The sequence below is a fragment of the Rhinoderma darwinii genome, chromosome 7 (assembly GCF_050947455.1).
Source record: "Rhinoderma darwinii isolate aRhiDar2 chromosome 7, aRhiDar2.hap1, whole genome shotgun sequence".
Taxonomy (NCBI): Eukaryota; Metazoa; Chordata; class Amphibia; order Anura; family Rhinodermatidae; genus Rhinoderma; species Rhinoderma darwinii.
In genome coordinates, this window is record NC_134693.1 from 114,449,060 (window position 1) to 114,468,471 (window position 19,412).

A 19,412-nucleotide genomic window follows, 5' to 3' on the forward strand; every position below is an offset into this window, starting at 1 on the left:
TTTTATTATTAAAGTCACGCAGACAACAAGGTCCCTTAACATCTTTAACATGTTTAACTAATGGACTTTGATAATAAACTTTTGTAAAACCATGAGAGCTGACATAGGATAAAGGGTTGGGTGACAATGAAACCTTGGAACAGTTTTCTATAGAGATGGATGAATTGAGACATTCAGAGGCTTATTAATATGGAAGAAAATGCGTGAAAAATTGCCAAGAAAAAGAAGCTAAATATGTCATTCTGTTTTTGTATATAAATTCAGAGATTTAAAAATGTAGAATAAAATATGGGAAAATGGATAATAAGGAGCAGCAGGCAGTACATTTTCACTTAAAATTTTTGTTTATTTTTAGAATGCTGCATAAACAGGTAATATGGTGTGTACAGTATGTAAAGCTCAGTATATACACAGACTTACACTACCGTTCAAAAGTTTAGGGTCACTTAGAAAAGCACAGTTTTTTTCAATGAAGATAACATTAAATTAAGCAGAAATACACTCTATACATTGTTAATGTGCTAAATGACTATTCTAGCTGCAAACGTCTGTTTTTTTAATGCAATATCTACATAGGTGTATAGAGGCCCATTTCCAGCTACCATCACTCCAGTGTTCTAATGGTACATTGTGTTTGCTAACTGTGTTAGAAGGCTAATGGATGATTAGAAAACACTTGAAACCCCTTGTGCAATTATGTTAGCACCGCTGTAAACAGTTTTGCTGTTTAGAGGAGCTATAAAACTGACCTTCCTTTGAGCTAGTTGAGAATCTGGAGCATTACATTTGTGGGTTCGATTAAACTCTCAAAATGGCTAGAAAAAGAGAGCTTTCATGTGAAACTCGACAGTCTATTCTTTTTTCTTAGAAATGAAGGCTATTCCATGTGAGAAATTGCCAAGAAACTGAAGATTTCCTACAACAGTGTGTACTACTCCCTTCAGAGGACAGCACAAACAGGCTCTAACCAGAGTAGAAAGAGAAGTGGGAGGCCCCGCTGCACAACTGAGCAACAAGACAAATACATTAGAGTCTCTAGTTTGAGAAATAGACGCCTCACAGGTCCTCAACTGGCAGCTTCATTAAATAGTACCAGGAAAACGCCAGTGTCAACGTCTACAGTGAAGAGGCGACTCCGGGATGCTGGCCTTCAGTGCAGAGTGGCAAAGAAAAAGCCATATCTGAGACTGGCTAATAAAAGGAAAAGAATAATATGGGCAAAAGCACACATTAGTGTTATGGACAGACGAATCGAAGTTTGAGGTGTTTGGATCACACAGAAGAACATTTGTGAGACGCAGAACAACTGAAAAGATGCTGGAAGAGTGCCTGACGCCATCTGTCAAGCATGGTGGAGGCAATGTGATGGTCTGGGGTTGCTTTGGTGCTGGTAAAGTGGGAGATTTGTACAAGGTAAAAGGGATTTTGAATAAGGAAGGCTATCACTCCATTTTGCAATGCCATGCCATACCCTGTGGACAGCGCTTGATTGGAGCCAATTTCATCCTACAACAGGACAATGACCCAAAGCACACCTCCAAATTATGCAAGAACTATTTAGGGAAGAAGCCGGCAGCTGGTATTTTATCTGTAATGGAGTGGCCAGCGCAGTCACCAGATTTCAACCCCATAGAGCTGTTGTGGGAGCAGCTTGACCGTATGGTACGCAAGAAGTGCCCATCAAGCCAATCCAACTTGTGGGAGGGGCTTCTGGAAGCATGGGGTGAAATTTCTCCCGATTACCTCAGCAAATTAACAGCTAGAATGCCAAAGGTCTGCAATGCTGTAATTGCTGCAAATGGAGCATTCTTTGACGAAAGCAAAGCAGAAAATTATTATTTCAAATAAAAATCATTATTTCTAACTTTGTCAATGTCTTGACTATATTTTCTAGTCATTTTGCAACTCATTTGATAAATATAAGTGTGAGTTTTCATGGAAAACACAAAATTGTCTGGGTGACCCCAAACTTTTGAACGGTAGTCTATATATACACACACACACACACACACAGACCTTTATAAATTATATACTCATATAGTAGGGAATTGCATTACCAGTAATTTACTAATATTCATCTATTGCATTAATCGCTCCAAGAAGCATAACTGGAAGCTCTGGGGCCTTATGCAAAATCTGTAACAGGCACCCATTAACTTATTGCCATTTATAATACTTGAGTCTTCCCATGTGGCAGAGGAGCCTTTGGTCTCTCTTAGGCAATAGTGCCCGGGTGCATCTTCTACCGCTGCACCCAATAGGTATGCCACCTCTGCACCCAATAGGTATGCCACCCATCACCTCATATGGATTGCATCAAGTAGGGGCAATGATCCATATAAAACAATGATCACACAGACAATTGCTGTTGTGGTGTTGTCTGTTTTTTTTTTTTTGCTTTTGTAAAGGATCTGCCAGGCACAGCTTCGGGGTTAACTCCCTTAATTAATCAGTCAGCACCTGAATCTACATCCCTGAGACTGACTCCAGCTTCCACCACTCAGGCTGGCAGGCTTAGGAGTGGGAGAGCCTATCGCAGCCTGGCCAGACTCAGCTAGCTCCCGCCCTCTGTCTATTTATACCTGCATTTCCTGTTTCTCCTTGCTTGTTATTCTTTTTCGTGTGGTTTCCTGGCCCAGCTACAGCTCCTTCTATTTTGTTCCTGCTCCATACAGACCCTGGCTTACTGACTACTCTTCTGCTCTTCGTTTGGTGCCTCGCACACTCCTGGCTTGACTCGGCTCGTTCACCACTCTGGTTGCTCACGGTGTTGCCGTGGGCAACTGCCCCTTTCCCTTGCTTGTATTCCCTTGTATGTTTGTTGTGTTTGTCGTGCACTTACTGAGTGCAGGGACCGCTGCCCAGTTGTACCCCGTCGCCTAGGGCGGGTCGTTGCAAGTAGGCAGGGACAGAGTGGCGGGTAGATTAGGGCTCACTTTTCCGTTTCCCTACCCCCCCGGTCATTACAGCTTTGGTTCAATTAAGGCTGCTTTCATGCAAGCTTATTACGCCTTTGTGCAGGAGCCATATACTTAGTGTCATGAATGGGATCAGATTCTGTCTTGTGAGATCTCACAGCAGGGGATCTGATATCATCATATACTGCGTTTAAATTTATTGAGTCGTAATACACCCATGTGTAACTGCCTGATAGCATTCCTCTATACCTCTATTACCTGTTCTATTGGATCAAAGTTTTGGCATAAAAAATTGTATGTAGACTAGTCGCATTATGATGCGACTAGTCTCATTTACACAATGTATTCTGCTGTCAGAGACGGGTCAGCAGCCATAGAGACTCTGATTTCCCTGCAGCTGCTCTCCTCTATTGAATGTGTCAACTGGCTTAAAAAAAAAAAAAAACACATGATGGCAATCTGAGTTAATAAAATAAAGTCCCTCATTTATCAAACCAGAGAACAGCTACAAAGAGCTTTCGCTCAGGAGAACCCAGCCTGTCCATGTATTACATTTTTTTAGACGAAAACCGTGTAATGTTTCATCTCTCCTGTGGTGGCGCTGCAGGGGAATTGCACACTAACTCCACGTTCTCCACAGATTACAGCTAATCACTGGGACACCCAATATTTTGAGGATCCTCCTAACCAAAAGAGATTTTTGCTCACAATGGGCAACCCCTTTAACTAATTATTTCCCATTAGTAGACCCTTGTTCACATAGCACAACTTGATGCAGTCTTTACTGTATTTTCCTTTAGCCAAAGCCAGAATCCTAAAAAGAGGAAAAGTATAAAGGAATGGAAAAATACTATCCTGGTTTAACTGGAAAAAAATACATATACTAGGAAATCCTTACAATGCAATTTCCCAATATATTGGATAAAGTGGCTCCAAACTAAAGCTTCACTTAACGACATTTACAAATGTAATGTGAACCATGTTTATTAACAGTTGTGCCATTTTTAATCTTGTTCTGTAACAAGTACAACAGATTTAAAAGCCATGTAAAACTTTGAAAGCAATTTATTTAAAAACAATTTTTAATAAAAAGGTCAATCAGTGTGATTGGTGCAACTTCCTAAATACATTTTATTAAAAACTCTTTTTCGTTTATGAAATACAATGGCTTTGTATCCTGTTTACGCTAGGAGTCCCTGCCTCTCCGTGGAACTACTGTCCCGTACTGAAAACATGATTACAGTACGGGGCAGTTGTCCGGCAGCGAGGCAGGGACTCCTAGCGTCGTACATAACTATGATGCTAGGGGCCCGGCTCCCTGCACTGTGTTCGGTCCGGGACTTGCGGCAAAAATATGTTTCGTCCATTACGGACGTAACGTGCTCGTGTGAATCCAGCCTTAGCAATAATATCTAAGTTCATAACTTGAATGTGATCGATAACAGGGGTGTCAGAGATACGCAGGACCCGCTGACACTGAACCCTTCAGTCCCGCAGACCTAATGGATTTAGCGCATGATAGAGGTGTTCTGTATGCAGGATACAAAGCAGCTGTATCTCAAAAAGTAAAAATAATTTTTAATAAAAACTAATTATAAAGTTGCACAAAACAAACTGACTAAGCTTCTTATTAAAAACATTTTTAATATCACCTTCGAAGGTTTACATAGCTTTTAATAAAATGCAAAGGGGCGTGGTAAAATTAATCACGATGGTTGCGCCAAATATATTACTGACTTGTGACATTTGTTTTCCTTGTCTCATCCAGAGGACCGCTGCATATGGGAGCGACTTTGGAGACTCGGTGTTTAGATACATACTGGACCATACGGACAGATCTATGGACAGAACTCTCTATGAAGATACCCAACTTATTACGTCCATAGAGCAGATTGTGCATGTATGTGCATATATACTCTGTGTATATGTATGTATATATATATATATATATATATATATATATATATATATATGTATATAGTATAGTATAAGAATATAATATATTATTTTTTTTTAAAAATACACAACAAACAATAAAAAACATTTACAATTAGATTAAGAATCTAGAGGAAAATCTTGAAAAGAGAAAAAACAACAGACCTATTGAATTGTAAACTTCTTGCTGTGGAAAATTCCTGACGATACAAAGAACAGACTTTAATAAAACTTCTGTAAAGATTCTGCATTGATACATCCACGGGTTTTGCAGCTGATGGACCAAGACAGGTAAGATAATTGAAGTGTCAACTGTACAGTATCAAGTCATTGGTAACATACCCACTTTCAGCTCTTTCCCAAACACTGTCCTTTCTCCCAGGGCAGAACAGTTCCACCGTCCATTTCTGAACTGAAACTGACACTCATTGATCCCCATCTGCGCTCCTTCTCCGATCACAATGATAGCATCAGGTCTGTTGAGACAGATAGTCCTCTGTCTGGGTGCCAGGCCTGGAATCTTACTGCAAATCACGCTGGCCCCCAGTGCCACCACAGAAGAGAAGCCTCTATTATAGGAGACAGGAGAAGAAGTAACATTAGTACTGTCAGTTACAAGGTCTGAGGAAATCAATCAGAGCTCTGTCCACACCGAAGATACCTAGAAAATCTCCTTATTTAAAAACAAATACTGAGTATGAATATTATACAAGTAAGAATAATGTACTACTGGTTTATAAAGGAGATAATTTCACTTTCCGTATTGAGTATTGAGTACCGTTATTTATTCATTTTTTTTCATTAAAATACACATATACAAATAAGGAACCATGATATCTGATAACCATTGTAAGGCTATGTTCACATCTGAGTTCAGTATTCAGTTGTCCTGCTCTGTCAGAGGAGCAGAACAAGGGAATAACCGGAAGCGCTGGTTCCGTTGCACCACGGACACCACTGGCAGCCAACAAAACCCAGTAATGGGTTCCATCGGTTTTCCACCAGGGTGTCAGTGGTTTTACCTGAAACAATAGTGCAGCGTGCCGGTATTTTCAGCGGAATCTGCGATGGAGGCCCCTAACAGTGATCCAACGCAGATATGAATTAGGCTTAAGCTTCAAAAGTAGGGTACCGCTTAAGAAGAATGCCATAATATTGTGTCATTGCATTGTATGCATTGTTGGCATTGCTCACTTGAGTGCGGCATACTGCCATACATTGTTGTAAGGATAGTCCATACTGCACTTCCACAGGTACACAGTCTTCTGCATATGAATTCTTAAAAAGCAAATGGTGGCATGCTGTATTAAGCAGGTATTCTCCCCAAGATGCATTGGTTCTTCTAAGCTAGAATATACTGTCTCACGGAGGTATACAGTGGCACATTAAGTGCCCATGGGCCTTTAGGGACTTTGTGTGCCACTATGCAGACCATTTTTCTGTGGAATGTGCAGGCAGTGGAGAATACCAAATTCCCTGCTTTCGTCTTGTGGCTGTTTTATGACAACCTGTAGTCAGGAGTCCATTTACAGATTGTAGGTTGCAGTAAACAGCCGTTTATGGTCAGCAAATAGATTTGCAGGAAAAAAGACAATTTCCTGCAGACGCGGATTTCAGTTAGTTTTGGTATCTCAGGGAAACAGTAGTAACATGTTACATCATTGCTATTTAAACAATTCACCAAAGTTACCGCTCTACAGAATTTGGTGGAAAATCGTCCAAGAGTACAATAGCATATTCAGCGTTATTAAAGGGGTTATCCAATTTGGAAAAAGGCCCCAGCAGATTTGGCTACTAAAACCCCTGGCGATAAGCTTTCCCCCCAAGTAACCGCATATTTCCCCGACACTTTAAGGAATATGTAGTAGTGGATGGTGCTAATTGAAGTGAATAAGCGACAAATTGTGACATTACATTGTCGCCGACAATGCAATACACCAAGGTTGCACGACCTGCGGACGGGGGTCACATGCAGCCCGTGAAGCCTTTCTCTGCTGCCGCCAGTGGCACTGTGTGGCTGGCACTGTTATGGGGCATACATTGTTACAGTGTTATGCCTAGCACAGTACTGATTGGGCGATACATGACTGGTATTCTCTGGAATCTATTGCTGCCACTTCAGGCCCTGCACTAGGCATAATGCAGTGGGTCAGCTTTTCCCAGAGTGATGCTTTAAAAGGGTATTGCAATCTGAGATATTTATGGCATATCCCCTGATCGGCACTTTAGAGAGAATGAGAGGAGGTGGAGACGTGGCACGCATGCTGTTCTCTCCATTGTAGTTTATGGTAATTGCGAAATGCCCTGAAAAGTGGAACCCCACTTGCCGGACATGTATGGCATAAACTGTCGATATGCCATAAATGTCCCATTGGGAAAACCTCTAAGTGTTATTATGGCCCTTGGGAACAGTACAATCTGACAACGAGGTCCTCGGACCAGAAAAGTTTGTACACCCTTGCAATACACAGTCGCATTAAGACCTCCAGAGTGGGAGCCACTCTGTGTAGCAGCAAGGAGGTCCCAATGGGCAAAAAAAAAACCCTATGATAGCCATATGACCTATGAGATGGGACAAGTTATTTTAATGTAAAGGGACCTCTAATATTGAAAGGTTCCCTTGAAGTTATTAAACCAGAATCTGTTAACAGAGATGATTTGCATTACAAAGACCTGTATTCTGGAGTCCGTTTAGGTAGAAAATGCCTCATAAAGCGATTATCTGGTTAAGAAAACCTTTCTTCAAATACTCTATAAGGCTCTGTTCACATCTGCGTTGGGGTCCCGTTCTGATGTTCCGTCGGAAGTTTCCGTCAGAACGGGACCCTGAGCAGACACAAACTGACACTGACGGAAATCAGAGGTTTCCGTTTCCATCACCATTGATTTTAATGGTGACGGAGCCGATGCCTGTGGTTTCCGTTTTGTGCACCGAATCCGTCCGAAGCAATAGCGTAGTCGACAACAGACACAAACAGAAACCATGAGCACCGGATCCGTCACCATTGAAATCAATGGTGATGGAAACAGAAACCTCTGGTGTCAGTTTGTGTCTGCTCTGGGTCCCGTTCTGACGGAAACCTCAGACGGAACGTCAGAATGGGACCCCAACGCAGATGTGAACAGAGCCTAATTCTCATTCAGGATCTATACAAAGTGGAGAGCGGCCACAAAGGGGAATTTTGTGGCATGCATGAGCATTTTGTGTTCATATATCAGAATCGGTTACCTCAAACTTAGACTATGACTGTTGTTCACAGTAAAATCGTGGGTTACCGTGGCTGTCACTCGACCAAATTTCACCGTAAAGCCCTAGTGTTAAGAAAGTAACCTAAACACACAAAAAAGTAACCTAAACACACAAAAAAGTAACCTAAACACACAAAAAAGTAAACTAAACCCACAAAAAAAGTAACCTAAACACACATAAGCAACATTTTACTGCCATACTGATGACATGTTATGACATGAGCTATGCATCGGACACAGTCATTTTGCTGTAAAAAAGTCAAATTCTAGCAACTGATCATAACAAAAAACACTAGTGCAGAACAGAAATGAACAGGAGATACAGATAAATTCGGAGCAATGAGAAATATTTCTATGTATTATTATTCGGGGTGGCATTCAGTACGTTACAAAAACAAAATTGCTCTTGTAAAACTGTTCATAAACACAAAACGGATTTTGTGATTGTTAGTATACAAAAAAGATGGTGCTGTGCCCTGATTCGTCCATAGAGAACAGAAATAGAGTGAATATTAAAGATTGCATGTGACCTACATCAAAAACAGCAAGTTGCAGTGTGCCATTGTCTACATATACTGAGGACGAGCTGCCGAGAATACAACCTTTGTAAAGAGACTTATTGTATACGGGGACAATAGACATGATAGAGCGGGCAGAACAAGAGAAGTTGTGCTGTGCAGCTGTCTAAATACAAAACTAAGAACAGATAGTGAGATTTACATTTCTACACATTCTACAATGAAAGTCCAAAAGGGCCAAGAAATGTTAAATTGAAGAAATGACCCTTAATTACAACAAAATAATAACATTGTAGCAACTATAGAGGAAAAGAGGGGGTTACATTTTTTTTAGGAGATCACCAGAGAGAGACTTAAAAAAAAAAAAAAAGGCACATTTTTTGGGCCAAGCTGTTTGCTAAACAGCAGCCCAAATATGATCGGGCCTTTGCTAGGCTGCCGGTTTTTACCGGGTCTCTACACCCACTTGGTGATCTGGATATGTTCCATTCAATGGAGGTGATGGGAAGGCATGTTGCTTCACGCCACTCAGCACTGAACATTTGGAGGGGAAAGGGTGGAAGACCCAGTAGGGGACTACCAGAGTTGTTCTTTAACAAGGGTTTGGAAAAAAGTTTATACTTAAAAGTAGCTAGAGAAAAAAAAATTACAAAGCAAGTTCTGAATAAAGTATGGGGGGATGTTTATACCTCTTTATGATTATCAGATGTTGGAAGATATGATTTTAATAGGCAATAGTGAATAAAAACTAGTGAAAAAAAAGTAGGACAATTGAAAAAAGCAACCAATCAGATTAAGGCTCTCGTTTTTGCACGTTATGTGATGATGTTGCTACTATAAGGGATTACGTGTTGCATGGAGCTGTAATGTGGCACTCATAGACTTCTATGGTGACATACTGTACCTACATATTCCTCTAAATTAATATGAAGACATAAGGTATGAATCCAACAAAAAAATTTGGGCCAAATGAATTAACCCCTTAATGACCAGCCTATTTTAGACCTTAATGACCAGGCCATTTTTTACGTTTTTCCATCGTCTCATTCAAAGAGCTATAACCTTTTTATTTTTGTGTCGACATAGCTGAATAAGGTCTTATTTTTTGCGGGACAAGTTGTAATTTTTAATAGCACCATTTTGGGGTACATAGAATTTATTGATTAATTTATTGAAAAAATTTTGCCACCCTTTTTTGCATCCTGAATTTACGCCGTTTACCGTGTGGTATAAAAAACACAATAACTTTATTCAGTGGGTTGTTGCGATTGCGAAATTTGTATAGTTTTTGTATGTTTTACTACTTTTACACAGTGAAAACACTTTTTTTTTCAAAATTATTTGTTTTTGTCTCCATATTTGAAGAGCGGTAACGTTTTTATTTTTTTGCCGATGCAATTGTAGGAGGGCTTTGTTTTTGCGGGACGACTTTTAGTTTTTATCGGTACCATTTTGGAGTAGATGCGACTTTTTGATCACTTTTTATCACATTTTTTTAAGGCTGGATTCAAAGAAAACAGCAATTTTTGCATGTTTTTCTATTTTATTTTTTACAACGTTCACCGTGCGGGTTAAATGATGTAATAAGTTTATAGTTGGGGTCGTTACGGATGCGGCGATACCAAATATGTGTAACTTTTTTACTTTATTTTGTTTGTTAATAATAAAGCAGTTTGTAAGGGGGAAAAGTGGGTTTTTCATTTTTTTTTCACTTTTTTTTTTTCACTTTTTTTTCCACTTTTTTACCAGTCCTACTAGGGGACTTCACTATGCGATCCTCCGATCGCTATTATAATACACTGCAATACTTCTGTATTGCAGTGTATTACTGCCTGTCCGTGAAAAACCGACAGGCATCTGCTAGGACATGCCAGAGGCATGATCTAGCAGGCATTTACTACAGGCAGACCTGGGGGGGCCTTTATTAGGCCCCCGGCTGCCATCGGAGATACAGACACTCAGCGATTATCGCCGGGTGTCGGTTGGATGAGAGGGAGCTCCCTCCCTCTCTCCAAAATCACTCAGTTGCGGCGCTCGCTATTGAGCACCGCATCTGAGAGGTTAAACGGGTGAAATCGATACTAATATCGATCTCACACGTTCGAGCAGCACCTCTGGCAGCTGAGAGCAGGGAGATTTGACAACTCCCTGCTCTGTTTATTTATTCCGATGCAGCGACGTAAAAAGTCTATTGCAACGGAATAAAGCCCGTTAGTGACCGACGTAAAAACACTATGGGCGGTGACTAACGGGTTAAATAATTATTAGTCTCAAACATAGTAACCAATCAGATCTCTTCTGTTTTTCTGCACTGGATGAATGAAAGTTGTTTACTTACTGCAGCAACAAAGATTTATAGGGATCCTCCATTTTGGACCATCCCTACTTGCTTGAAAGTCCCATGACAATAAGCAGATGACAAAATGTCCCACTGCTGGGGCCACCAGTGATCAGCTGCAATCTGTGGGGAAACCTGGCAGTAAGTGCTCAATTTCCCTGCAGTGCCACCACAGGCCAAATTAAGCATTACACATTACCCACAGTATTAATGGGTTGTCTGTGCAATGCAGTACAGGACAGTTCCTTCAGAGCGAGGGACTCTCTTTGTAACCGCTCTTGACTCAGGCCAAAAGATGAGGGTCCCTTAACAGAGGACACCCCCCCCCCCATCTATTAACTCAGAATTCCATAAAAGAGTACATGAAAAAAAAAATTTAGCTGAACAACCCCTTTAAATTCAAACATGTGAAATTGATTTGAGGTGCAGTGTCAAATAACTTGAGTTTTCTAGCAGAGAACTTCAATTTCCATGCAGGGAATGGTTCAGCTCATGTAACAATGTAACAATTTTTGGTATGGGATAGACACAACATTCAACCAGTCTGAGCCATTTAATGTTATTTCTGCCTTCCCATTGACTGTCACTGATCCTTCACATTCTCATAAATTTGTCCCAATGTTATGTTATATAGCAGTATAGGAGATGTTGGCGTATAATTATAGGGGGTGCACAGGTCACACTTTGGCCCTGGTGCCCGAGGGAGCCAAACAGCCCCTTCATCCACATCCACGTGTTATAAATGTCACCTTAAAGTGAGAGCCCTGTTATAGATTTTGTATTAGGGCACCGGGAGATTTAAGTTACGCTCCTGGGTCCCAGATCCCACGCTTTCAGTGTGTTAGGACTGACTGATCCATGATAGGTCGGGATCCTCGGGATAGGGAAACATTTTCCAAGAGTTCCTTGATGGTAAGAAGGTTGGAAGTCACTGATCTAGACTCTAGTGTATCCCAATGGCAGACAAACTGTGCATCAATGTGTGAATCAGGAGGGTCAATTCACTTATTATATTCTGAAATGTTCTTTTTATTTTCCTATACTCCGTCCTGCAGATTATATCACATTGTACGGAATTCAGGGACATACTGTAGTAAGTGCTGAGGATATTAGGTGTTCACTTTCTACAAATATGCCAGCTTTCCTAATGAATCTACTGTGCCCAATGGTAAATTCCCCTATGAACATTCCCACTAAACGCCCCTCCTTGGATAACCTTTATCTCCCACCTCTGCACATCTAGAGGAGCAGAGGAACATCTAGATTTACCGCCCACGGATTATTTTCCATGTTCCAAATTTGTTTCTAAACTATTTTTTCCTTTCCTTAAGTAGCTGGTGGTAATCGCACTGATGACGTTTGAAGGAAAGAGTGTGGACATCTCGTGGATGTTTGAACCTCGCCTTTCCCTATCAGTTTATGTGTGTGTGGTTTTTTTCTGCTTTTTTTTTTGCTATAATTATAACACAGATAAAAAGCCGGAGGCTCGTGCCAAAACGTGACAATACTTCCTGAGTCATAAATTACTGAACAAGTACACAGCCGTAGAAATGTCCACAGTATGGAGCACTCTCTAGCTCTGACGCTTGGACTTTTTAGCCGATGTAGCAGAGCTGAAATTGTATTTTAACTTTATAAGGCTGCATTAACAAAAACAATAACAAACCTAGCACTGCTACATCTGTTCACACTTGTATATTATGCTCTTTCTGCCAGGTGTTCCTGTATTTTTTATATCAAAAACATAGACTGCAGCGCTATTCTTGCAGTCAAAAATACCAGGACCTTGACATAGACTCCATTGTGAGTCAATGGGATCCATAAGAATTTTAATAGATGGAAAATGGATCCGTCATAGCTGTCATGTCGCCATTATAAAAAGTAAGCCATGTCGTTAGTGTGAACAAAGCCTAAAAGTGCTCATGTCATTTAACCCCATTTAACTAAATAATACTAAGTTCAATTTAGTAACACCGTATTACAGACATTTAAATGCGGCCATATTACGGCAACGAGAAACCGAGCTTTAGGCGATTTAATAATTAACTCCAAAGACACCTGCCATGGTATCATACTGACCTGACAAACTCAAATCTGCTACATCTGTATGTCATATTGATGCCATAAGAATATGAAATAAGTCAATTGGCTTCCTCTGAAATTCACCTTAAGTGTACGTCCGAGATAAGGAAATTCTATTTTAGGCTGGAGATAAAACTTGAAGAGAATTTACTGTGTTGAGTTTTACTAATTATTAGTAAACCTGGCCATGGATTTAAAGATTTGCTCATCTACCAGACAAATGTTTTGGTATCTCGTATTGGACCACATGGGAAATTCCTTGCCAATTGATGTACAAATACAGCAATTTATATTTGTGCACCATTTCCTATCTTATAACATCTTATAGAGATACCCATGTCCCAAGACCCCCACCGATCACGAGCACAGATGCTGTGGTGCCTTTACAAGTGCCATGGTCCTTCGGGTCCTGGTGGCTTCGCTCAGGATCACTGATGCCTCTTCACAAACGGTGGAGGGTCCGGTCATCTGTACCCCCATCAATACTATTTTTTGACCTGCCTCGATGACATTTCAGAAGATAGGAAATTTTGCTAAAATTTACTCTAACAACTACCAACCGAGAAGTCAATTCAGCACCATAGACATAACAATTATCACTACTCATCCTCCTTATTATATCAGTTAATTGTGCAAATTATTTTTTTTCTATCGGCAGCTAAGGGTATGTTCACACGCTTAGCAAAAAACTTCTGAAAATACGGAGCTGTTTTCAAGGGAAAACAGCTCCTGATTTTCAGCCATTTTTTAATTAACTAGCATTTTTCGCTGCGATTTTTACGGCCGTTTTTAGAGCTGTTTTTCTATAGAGTCAATGAAAAACGTCTCAAGAAATGACCTGCACTTCTTTTCTGTGGGTGTTTTTTAATGCGGCTGTTTTCAAAGCGGCCACGTAACAAAACGGCCCGTCGGAGCAGAACGCCGTTTTTCCCATTGTAATCAATGGGCAGATGTTTGGAGGCGTTCTGCTTCCAATTTTTTGGCCCAAAAAACGGCTGAAAATAGGTTGTGTGAATATACCCTCACAAGTTTATAAACCTGGACAAATGATTATGTTAAGTATGATCTTCATGTTGGAGCTTTCTGATGAAACGTAACCATGCAAGATGGGAGCTCCCAATTTAAGTGGATCGTAGACATAACAATTTTTATTCAAAACATGAAATGATCTAGATCAGGATAATATTACAATAACCATGTGTCTCATATGTAGAACTATTCATTATCACAATACAGACAACTTCACATACTGTATGCCTGATCGTCTACAGAAAATGCAAGACCAGTGTGATCAGTGTGCGTCATGGTGACGTATCGTTCATGACTCATCAGATCACCAAATACATGTCATCACTGCATAATTCTCATCAACCAATAGAAACGTTAGAACGTGCCTTATTATTAGGCATCATATGGTTATCGTTACAAGGGCTGAGTATTGGGCAAATCATAGAAGGAACTTTAATGTGCATGAAAAGGTTACTATGTGAATACATTGGTTTACTCATTTTATGCAGCTTTTAGATATATTATGTTTTATTCTCTGTTCAGTCAGCAAGCTAAATGTAAGATTCTGTGAATTCCTGTAAGCAGGGAACAGTGCATTGTGGGAGATCCGTTGACGGTTATACAGTTAGGTTTATACGGTTTGGTCACATGTCTGACAGCAGAATGAAGATAAACCACTGTGTGGTCCAGTTATGTATGTGAATGGAGAAAACTGCATGAAATAATTCAAAACAATAAAGCAATGTATTGGCAAAAAAACTAAAGACTTTAAATGGATTCAAAATGTGAAATTTTGTTAAAAGTCAAATTCCACTTAAAATATTTTTATGAGAGCCCCCGGTGACTACGTATATCAGTGGTCTTCAAGTAGTGGCCTGCAAAGATACAACTTCCAGCATGTCCTGACAGCCACAACAGCGTGAAAGTCACCGGTTAGGCCATGGCTACACTGAGACTTTTGTAGCGCTACTGATTTTAACTGTTGAGGTACAGCTGCAGTCCAAATAAATACGTTGATTTGCATACAATCCTGTGGACTGCAGCTGTCACTCAATAGTTAAAATCAATCATTAGCGCTAGAAAAAGTCTCAGTGTAGCCCCGGCCTTCTAGATCACTGATGTACAGTGTTACATAGGATGTCCCGGGCAAGCTCTGAGATACCGATCAACTGGCATATTGAGGAGAGTGTTTTGGAACTGTGACATTTTCCGTGTGAGTCAGAAAAGACTTTCCTTTATGGATCCATGCGTTTCATTCAGACCTATTATATATGTTATAAATTAACTAAGAGAGTGGCACCGGACCAGTCAATGATTTACTACATGTTTGATACTATTATGGACTGATAAACACTTCCATTCATTACCCTGGTTTACACAAGACTGATGTGACCTATGTTATGCTCGCCATAGATGTAACGATTTTTGGGTGCGCAATCCTTTTCCAAATAATCTAAAGTCTCATAAGACTACCTCCAAGCTCCTGAGCCCCAACGCGAAATCCGTACCCCCACCTTCCATGTGCCATTTAACCGGTTCAGGACCGGGCTATTTTGGGCCTTCAGGGTAGGAACACACACAGTGTAAACACTGCGGATTCTCCGCAACGGATTAATTGCGGAATATCCGCAGCCTATTACAGTAGCAGCAGTGTGGGTGAGATTTCAACAAATCTCGTCCCCACACTGCAGTAAATACGCACATAAATTGACCTGTGGTGCGGTTACTTCAACCGCAACATGTCAATTAATTCTGCAGATACGCAACTCTTCTGTTGCGGGTTTACCCATTGAATTCAACGGGGTGCTTAAACCCACAACAAAGCAGTGTGTGTTGCAATTTTTGATCACAGTGATGCGCCGCAAAAATCGCAAATAAGAATAAAAAAATAATAAATTTATACTTACCCAGAGTTCCCTGCTTCTTCTCCAGTCCGGCCTCCCTGGATGACATTGCAGGCCATGTGACTGCTGCACCCAATCACAGGCTGCAGCGTCACATGGCCTGCAACGTCATCCCAGGTGGCTGGACTACATGCTGAGAAAAGGGCAAGGATAAGTATGAAGGTTTTTTGTTTATTTTCCCGGCACCGCTTCGCAGCAATGCGGTGCCATTTTCCGGACGCCATTCCCTGCGGTGTTCAGGGCGGATACGCTGCGCAGCTTAACACAGTGTTCCTACCCTTAGTTAGCCATTTTTAGCACGCGTTGGTTAAACGGCTATAACTTTTTTATTTCTTGGGCTAGCAATGTGATATTAGTGACCTTTTTTCGTAGACAATGCAGGTTTTCTTTTTTATCCTTTTTATACACATCCTTTTTGCTCTTTTAGAATTTTTAGGCTTATAGTTTGAAAATAATAGACAAAAATATCCTTTTTTACTTTTCAGTTAATTTTTTCTGGTCATAATATAGTTTTACCCTAAAATAGACCATGTATTTGTGATCCTCATTGTCTACCGTAAATTTTGATATATTACATGTCTATTTTAGGGTAAATGGGTCAGGGCTAGCATTACTACAATGATTGGGATGGGGAATGTTTTTTTTTGGGTTGGTATTTTATGTGTATTTATTATTTCGTTTATTTGGACTTTATATTACCTTTATTTTTTTATTATTATGGCCTGTACCTCAAAGATCAGAAAAGGCACATCAGCCCCAGTTACAGGGGAAATCAGCCCTCTTATAGTAACTATTGTCACTAATAGGGCTGTGCTGTGTCTAGTAAGACCCAGCAGCAGTCTGCCACTAACGGCATCCCGGCGATAATGTGACCAGTCACATGATCACCGGGACCAATAGAGGCAGTGGCGCTGATTGAGCGCTCTGTACAAGCGATCAGAGAAGATAGAAGCAGTGAAAGCTGCTTCTATCGTCTCTTGAGGCACCCGACATTTAGCTGCCCAATCGCTCAGCAAGCCAGCTAAAACCCGCGCTGTAGATCTACTATGGTGTGGGTTTTAAGGACCTTGACCGCCAGCCATATATATATATATATATATATATAGTGGGCGGTCGGGAACCAGTTAAAGTACTGATATCATATCTGGCAGAGGGGTTTTTGGGCCCCCTCAGGCACCATGGCCCGGGTGCAACAGCAACCCTTTATAGCTACACCCCTGCCTCCAAGTGAATTATCCAATGGAAATTTGTTGACAACTTAAAAACATATATTGCCTGCCAAACAAATGTCACAAGCCTACAATTACACTCAATAGTTAATCAAAATTGTAAAACGCCCAATAAAAGATACAAAGTCAAATTATTTCATCTAATTATATCCAATCATTTTGGTACAATAGACTTAGTTAACAGTTTTTGGTAATTATTGTCATTCTTGGACACGTGTATAGCAAGTTTTACTATACAATCATAGACATAAAATATCCATTCATCAACCTCATACATTGCGTCTGCTTGGAGAAAGCTTTTCATATTGTAGGTCTCCTTCAGACAAGCTAATCATAGGGTGTCCTATGGATTGGAAATACCCCATGATCAGCTGATATAACCTGGGGAATCTCTTTATAAGTTGTATTTCCTGGAAGCCACGCAGCAGTGAAAGCAAAGCATTGCAATGTCCAATAAAATCAACGTTTGTCCACTCATTTCAATGGATGTTAGTGGTTCTTCCGAGATTTTGTAAACCACTATGGGAACATAGGGTAGTCCTTATCAGATTAACAGGCCCTAATAGGACATAGGGGTGAGGGTTGGTAAAACTAGAAAACCTCTCTAACTGATCCTGCACAAATAATGCTGCCCAAAAAGTGTTTGTGTGTGTGTGTGTGTGTGTGTGCGTGCGTGCGGAGAGATAGATAGATAGATAGATAGATAGATAGATAGATAGATAGATAGATAGATAGATAGATAGACAGACAGACAGACAGACAGACAGACAGACAGACAGATAGATAGATAGATAGATAGATAGATAGATAGATAGATAGATAGATAGATAGATAGATAGATAGATAGATAGATAGATAGATAGATAGATAGATAGATAGTGAATCCTGGTGAAAAGTCACTTGTAAACTAGTTCTAAACTTTTTTGCCAGTTACATCATCAATGAATGAATGGACTGTGCAGCCAGTAGTGTAGACCAGCAGCAGCAGCTGAGATGCCACTGGTCGTCATATGTGGTCACCAGTAATTGTCATCAGTGTCACACCACTTACCCTATCTTAATGTAGACAATCCCCAGACTGAGAAAGATATGAAAGATCCAGCGTCTCGTCTTCTTGTTCATATTCCTTGATTAGGGGGCTTCACCAGTGACCAGTGCTGACAGTTTGGGGGATCTGTTGAACCAGACAACGGAGCTCCAGGTCAAAGTATCAAAGACCCACCACAGCAAACCAAACCCACTTTTGTGATGTGATCAGGAAGTTTTAGTGTTTGTAAATCCCAAATGAAGCTGAGCCAGGATCAGTCAGTGAGTGCAGCCCACCCCCCTCTTCTCTGCCGCCTCCGCTCAGGGGGTCCAGGGGATTTGTATGCAGGTCACACTTGGAGTGTGTAATGATGGGAGTGTGCAATACACCCACTAGTGATAATGCTGCACCATCAGCCCGTACAGTCTCCTTGCACTGTCTTCTCACTCTCTGGGGTGTGGATTTGAAGTGGCAAAAAAAAAAGTGAAAAACTTCAAAAAGAGGAAAAAAAATGAAAAACTTCAAAAAAAGGAAAAAAAAAAAAAAAGAAGATGGAGATAACTGCAGAACATTCACCTGTTGACTGAAGATCTGCAGCATCTGTGTCCTTGTGCAAGGGCAAGAAGCATGGTGTTCCCTCAGCCAGGGTTCGCTTCATGTGATAGTCAACAGGTAGACTGTGCCGGAGGAATACCTGGAGCTAGGAGGACACTGGGATCCTGTTTCATTGTGCACATTCCTCTGGTGTTGTGAATCTCAGCCAGTGCTGTCAGGGAGGGATGCAGCTGGGTGTGCGGAGATATTGGTGTTCCTCTACTGTAGTATGGACAATGCTGCAGGGGGGGGCTGGTTATATCTGTTTACCACTCATACAACTGCCCCTCCCTCTGCTCCTTTGACTTAAACTTTTTAAAAAAAAATTTCCGTGGCTTCCTTCCTAAAGTTATGTTATGTTGCCCTGGGATATTCTGACAGTGCCCACTGCCCCCCTCCTCCTTTGTGAGTCAGTGACAAGGCAGCAGATGAGGAGGGAGCCCATGCCTGCCACCCTCATCTATTTAGATCTTATCAAAATTTATTAAAGAAAAGCTAGACAGCACCCACAAAGAAATAGACCATTGTTGTCTGAAACAGATGCCCTCCTCACTTAGCTCTGATTGATTGACTTAAAGACCAGAAGAAAAACTTCAACTTTCTGCTGCCG

The 19,412-nt window shown here is 40.8% G+C and overlaps 1 protein-coding gene across 1 annotated transcript in view; it reads right to left on the reverse strand.

The window, feature by feature from the left end:
* LOC142657348 (protein Wnt-7a) overlaps positions 1-18,633 on the reverse strand; it is a 78,625-nt gene extending 59,992 nt beyond the window's left edge. Inside the window, exons 1-2 of the mRNA XM_075832368.1 lie at positions 18,233-18,633; positions 5,196-5,422 (exon numbers count right to left, since the gene is read on the reverse strand). Coding sequence (XP_075688483.1) covers positions 5,196-5,422; positions 18,233-18,303 — 298 coding nt within the window. The 5' untranslated portion in view covers positions 18,304-18,633. The remainder of the gene's footprint in view (positions 1-5,195; positions 5,423-18,232) is intronic.
* Positions 18,634-19,412: the final 779 nt, after the last annotated feature.